Raw genomic sequence first — 6,203 nt, forward strand, 5'->3', positions numbered from 1 at the left:
AGCCATCTGGCTAGCCGTGTGTGAGAGAGTCCGAGGGAACTGAATGTTGCTGCCCTAACAGCAGTGCAATAGCTTTTTCTGTGCAAGGTCTCCTGCTTTTCTCAAAGAGCTCCCGGGCCTTGCCTGGGGATCAGAGTTCAGTCATTGAATCTCTGGTCTGCATTGCCCAGCAATTGAGTGATCCATTGTGTGTTTGTTTTCTAGGAGCTGGCAGGGCTCTGCACAGAATGAAGAGGTGACTCTCAGCCCCAGCCTGATGCACAGAGCTCTGAGCGCTTTGTGATGAGCCCTTCTCGGAGGAGGGGACTACAGAAACTTTCTACTTGTGCACTCCTGGAGAACGAGCCCTCCCCTGCGTGTGGCTCTCCCAGGACTGTGTGAGGGAATCTCCAAGAGGCTGCTGACGCAGCAGGGCTGTGCTGGGAGAATGGTCTGTGCCCAGGTGGAAGCGAGCCCTGGGAAGTGCTGGCAGAAGGTGCTGTATGAGAGGCAGCCCTTCCCAGATAACTATGTGGACCACCGGTTCCTGGAGGAGCTGCGGAAGAACATCTACGCCCGCAAGTACCAGTATTGGGCAGTGGTGTTTGAGTCCGGGGTGGTGATCCAACAGCTGTGCAGCGTCTGCGTCTTCGTCGTCATCTGGTGGTACATGGACAATGGGCTGCTGACCCCACAGTGGCTGTTTGGGGCTGGCCTGGCCTCTTCCCTGATTGGCTACGTCCTGTTTGATGTCATAGACTTGGGGGTGGGGAGGAAGGAGAGCGGTCGGACCCGGTGGGCGGATCTGAAAAGCACCCTGGTGTTCATAGCTTTCACCTATGGCTTCTCCCCAGTGCTGAAGACCCTGACGGAGTCGATCAGCACGGACACCATCTACGCCATGTCGGTCCTCATGCTCCTGGGGCACCTGATCTTCTTCGACTATGGGGCCAATGCTGCCATCGTCTCCAGCACGCTGTCCCTCAACATGGCCATCTTCGCCTCCGTGTGCCTGGCCTCCCGGCTGCCCCGCTCCCTGCACACCTTCGCCATGGTCACCTTCGCCATCCAGATGTTTGCCCTGTGGCCCATGCTGCAGAAGAAGCTCAAAGCGCGGACACCCCGCTGCTATGTGGGAGTGACCCTGCTCTTCGCCCTGTCTGCGCTGGCTGGGCTGCTGACCGTCTCGGGTGTCGCTGCTCTTCTCTTTGCCCTTCTGCTGGTCTCCATTTCATGCCTGTGTCCTTACTGCCTCATCCGGCTGCAGCTGCTCAAAGACAACATCCATGGGCCTTGGGATGAAGCTGAAATCAAGGACGACCTCTCCAGGTTCCTCATGTAGACTCGTCCAGGACACAGCAGGCCGGCAGGACCCCTACAGTGCTACCGGAACAAAAGCCTTCTGCCTTAGAGACGACCTCCTGAGTGCCAGAATCACAGAGAAGTGTGGGGGAGGTTGCAGTGTTAGAACAGAGCCTCTTCTCCCAGAGTGAGACAAACTGCTTGGTACATACTAGGAACTTCCCCCCAACAATGTATATGTGTATCGCTCTCACTCATTAATACTAGCTGAGCTCCCAACGCGGAAGCGTGGCGAGAGCACAAGTAGACAGAGGACTGCAGGCAGATGCCAGCATTTTATCCACCACGTTACCTGCTCAGAGCAGGTCTCCATGACGTATGTGGCACTTAATACCAGCTATAGGGCACGAGCGTCTTCTCCCCACTAGCGCTGCTGTTGGCTCTCCTGCTTGGGGAACTGAATTAATGGTAGCAATAGTGGGGAATGTTTTAGCCAAAGTTTGCTGGTGTAGGCGAGGCCCACTGGAATTGCTGGGTATTTGGAAAGCAGCTTTCGAAATCTCTTTGGCAAGCTGGACTTTCTGGCTATTAAAAGCATCCAATCCCTCAAACCTCTCTGCCTTTGTCATTCTTCTGTGAAACAGCCCAGCGGGAGCAGCACATGGGGGGCAGCTGATGGGGCAGGCAGATCAGATCCAGGGGCTTTATTTTGTTAAAGGGCAGAGCTTACATGTCTTAGTTCAGAGGTGTCACCGCAGAAGCAGGAGTGTGGGGCAGGGGGGCAGATCAGGAGTGGGAATGCAGGATACCTGACTGTGCATTGGAAGGCCCTGTGTTTGCTCCCATTCCAGTGTTGCATGGGATTTCTGTGTGTTACTGTAACACAACCAGTGAGAAACTCAAGCAGAGCACCCTGGCTTTATCTCCCTGCAGGTTGCAAAGCTGTCGGGTCCGATGTGTGTCTGGAAACATCCCCAGGTTCTTATTGCGTTGGCATCTTCCCTTCTCAGGCTGATGTAGCGCTGGGTATTTCCGCTAAAAGACAGGCACAAGCAGAGGAAGGGGATTGTTTGCCAAAGGCTTCCAGCAACACTCTGGCGAGCCAGCTTGGTCTGCTTGGCTGGAACACGAGATGATGGACGTGCCTGAGTTGTCTGGCCTTATCGTGCTGCTCCCCTTTGAGTCCAGTCCATTACCGACTGACTCAGCTGTGGCTAGTGCTGTCTCCTTCCCACGAGAGCAAGACAGCTCTGAGAGGCCTCTCCGTTCGCACCTCTGTGCTACCTGTGCTCTGCAGAACTGTTTGTTCCCAACATGCTTCAGCAGGGATTGCTCGCTCTCGGTGTCAGATCCGAGGGCTGGATTCTGGGTTTTACGCGTTCATTCAGGGAGAGGCTTAGTTTAAATCATGGTCATGGGTGTAACTCCCCCGACGGGTTTGTTTCATGCTGCTCATCCATGCACTCTTGCTCTGATGTGTGAGCTCCTCCATCAGCGATCCATGGCAGTGCTCCCTGCACTGGACAGGTTGGTGCTCAGCACTCGCTCTCTGGAACAGCTGTTCCCGCTAGCGCTCCGAGTCCTGCTGGTTACTTCAGTGCTAGGACAGCGTGGCGGGGAGGGCATGAAGAACAGACTGAGAGGAGTCGAACAGCAGGAGGGGATTGGTGGAATGGCTCAGCTGTACAATAAACCCCAGCCTTAGCATGCAAGGTCACCTCCTGTACCCAGACAGCACCATGGAAATGATTATTACAATAGAGCCTAGGGGCCCATTGTACATACATAGTGAGACAGTCACTGCCCTAAAGAGCTCAGTGTAAATAGACTAGCCAGACAGAAGGAGATGATAATACGTCCTTTTCTACACCTCCAGAATGGAGGCACAAGGGTCCTGCCCACAGGTCGCAGAGGGAAGAATTGAATCCAACGCTCCTGATCTCAGTCCAGTGCCTTACCCATGAAACCATCCATCCCCTCACCAAACAGCCAGCTAGTTTTGGACCACTACCAACCAGCAGCCTGCCCTGGCATGGAGGGCAGCTGCTAGATGCACACACAGACCCAGAGGAGTTAGCTAACTTAGAGCCCAGCTCCTTGGGCTGTTGAAGGGGGGGGAGGGGGGCACAACCACTGATTTGGCCTAGAACTGGTGGAAGGAGTGAGCTAAGGAGGAACCCGAGGCTACGTCTGCACTACAAGCTAAGGGTCTGATTGCCTTGCTCAAGTCTGTGTACTCACACTCTCAGTGAGCTAGCATGAGTATAAATAGCAGTGTAGTCACGGTACCAGCACGGGGACACTGCTTACACAAGCAGGGGACTCACCCCCTAGTTCACAGTGTAGCCTTTGTCGCACTGAGGAAGGGAGGGAATTCCACCTGTAGAGGGCAGCATGGGGGAAGGCATGAAGACGAGGAGGATTAGGAAGGGAGATGCGCACAATGATCACAGGGTGAGGAAGGAATAGCATGCAATTCTTCCTAAGCTGTCTGGCTCATAGAAGGAGATTGCTGTAGAAAGGAGCACAGCCCGTGCTACTACGATAGCAGCAGGACCAATGCACAGAGGAGCTATGAGAGGAGTGGGCTGTGTGAAGGAAAACAGCTCACCTCCGTTCTGTTACTGTAGGAAGAGCTAGGAATGCAAAGAGCAAAGGTAACCCAACATGCAGCCAGCAGATGGTGCTCCTCACAAACCGTTCTAGCCACATAAAGCAGCAACCCCTGACACAGGCTGCTTTGATTGACTGCACTTCTGTCCCTAAGTGCTAATTGCATCCATGTGACATTCCTCAGTGTCCTGGCTGTAAGAGCAGAGCTCGCTGCTTCTGGGGAAGAACTAAGCTAGACCGATTCCTAAGAAGCAAAAAACTAATTTTTGGGCTAACATCCCCGGCAAAGTACAACTGAGGAAAGAAACCACACCTCTGTGGCTACATTGTATTATCCCCAGCCAGAGGGGATGGCTTAGTTGTCTAAGCCACGGATGTGCAACGCCCAGACTCTCTGGAACCACAGCGTCAAAGCCCAACAGGGTTGACTCTGCAGTGTGGAGCCCTGCTGGTTTGAACTAAATGGTGGCGTCTCTGTAACTTGAAGTCTTTCAATCAAGATTTGAGGACTTCAGTGGCTCAGCCAGAGGTTACGGGCCTATTACAGGTGTGGGTGGGTGAGGTTCTGTGCCCTGTGATGTGCAGGAGGTCAGACTAGATCAGGGGTTCTCAGACTTCATTGCGCCACGACCCCCTTCTGACAACAAAAATTACTACATGACCCCAAGAGGGGGGACTGAACCCTGAGCCCGCCCAAGCCCCGCTGCCCTGGGCGGGGGGAGGGGCAAAGCTGAACCCCAAGGGCTTCAGCCCCTGGGGGTGAGGGGAAGGCTGTAACCTGAGCCCTGCCACCTGGAGCTGAAGCCCTTGGGCTTCAACCCCGGGCAATGGGGCTCAGTCTTCACTTCGGCCCCGGTTCCCAGCAAGTCTAACACCATTAAAATGGGGTTGTGACCCACTTTGGGGTCCCAACCCACAGTTTGAAAATTGCTGGACTAGATGATCACAATGGTCCCATCTGGCCCTAAAGTCTGTGGGTCTGTCTACGCTGCAACGTAAGCCAAGGGCTAGTAAAACTCGAGTTAGCAGACTCTGGGTTTGTTAACCCAGGGCTCGAGCGTCTATACTGCGTTATGTGGTGCAGTGTGGGAAAACTTGACTGTCCAGAGGACAAAGAAAGTCAGCTCATGGGCTTGTGGGATACTTTTGGCAGGCTCCCAGAGCACAAATCCAATGGGGCTGTGTCTACACAGCAGAGCAATAGGGCTTGAACCCTGGTTCCTGGCTTGACTCTGGCTCAAATCCTCCACTCCTGTGAGGTCCTGGGACCTTGGGTCTGATCCCTGGGTTAGCATGATTTGCATGTGGACAGGGGTTAGGCTTGAGCCTGAATTTGAACCCTGGGCTTACACTGCAGTGTAGACATACCGTCTGAGCCTTTTCCCTTCATTCTGCAAGGTAGATAAATGGGAGCTCCCTGTAGTTTGTGACTGTAGGAAACTTCCAGAGAAGACCTGACATTCTGAATTTGCTTTGCTTGCATATTGAGGACCCGTTGGGCCAATCTGCAAGAGCGTTGGCTGGATTTGGCTCTAAGGTCTTTGCCCAAAGTTCTCGTTTCCCCCCCGCAGTTCCTCTACACGTTGTTTTGCACCGTTTAGCTGCCTCAGAGGTGGTTGTCTGAATGTGGGCTATAAAGTGCTTTGGGCTCTAAGAAGTTATAGAAAGGGTTAAAAAAGGGACAGTGGCAACACTGACACCCCCATCAACCCCCCACCCCAGATTAAAAACAACACCTGAAACAGAAACAAATCAACCAGCCCCACTCCCCCCAAAAAATATTCCAAGCAGCATTTGTACATTGAAAAGGACTGCTAGAGACTCCAGGAAGTCCATAGTGGGCTTGGCTATTGCTAGGGAATTTACATGGAAGGTGCTCGAGTACTAGTGGTGGGTGGCCCAGCCATGGAGGAGAATGGGGATATGGGGCAAAGAAGCTAAATCTCCCTTGAGGCACTGTGGCAGCATATCAAATGGAACTATTTTGATTTTTGGCCAAAGTACTTGGTGTTTTTGATGAAAAAGAAATACAAGTTTCCCACAGAAAGCAGATACTTCTTTAAAAAAAAATGTGTTTCGTCAAAAACCCAATTTTCTGTCCATGGTTTCTACAGAATTTTTTTGACCTGTTCTACTTTATAATCTTTTTAAATTATACAGTAGTTTTAAACTAACAGTCATATTTTAAACTTTTCTGGTTTCTCATCTTGTGCTATTACTCATTTTAAGGCACGTAGTTTTACGGGACACACCAAAAATAACCCAAATAATGTTTAAAAAGAAAATTTCAAATAGCTTTTCTATGACCT

The 6,203-nt window shown here is 52.2% G+C and overlaps 1 protein-coding gene across 1 annotated transcript; it reads left to right on the plus strand.

Annotated features, from left to right (window-relative positions):
- The first annotated feature begins 328 nt into the window (after positions 1-328).
- On the plus strand, positions 329-1,916 carry LOC113407244 (phosphatidylinositol N-acetylglucosaminyltransferase subunit C). The gene has a single exon (XM_026655524.2). It carries the CDS (start codon positions 428-430, stop codon positions 1,319-1,321), a length of 894 nt encoding a protein of 297 aa, XP_026511309.1. The 5' UTR covers positions 329-427; the 3' UTR covers positions 1,322-1,916.
- Positions 1,917-6,203: the final 4,287 nt, after the last annotated feature.

Source organism: Terrapene carolina, unplaced genomic scaffold (genome assembly GCF_002925995.2).
Source record: "Terrapene carolina triunguis isolate 2854851 unplaced genomic scaffold, T_m_triunguis-2.0 Scaffold210, whole genome shotgun sequence".
Lineage (NCBI taxonomy): Eukaryota > Metazoa > Chordata > Testudines > Emydidae > Terrapene > Terrapene triunguis.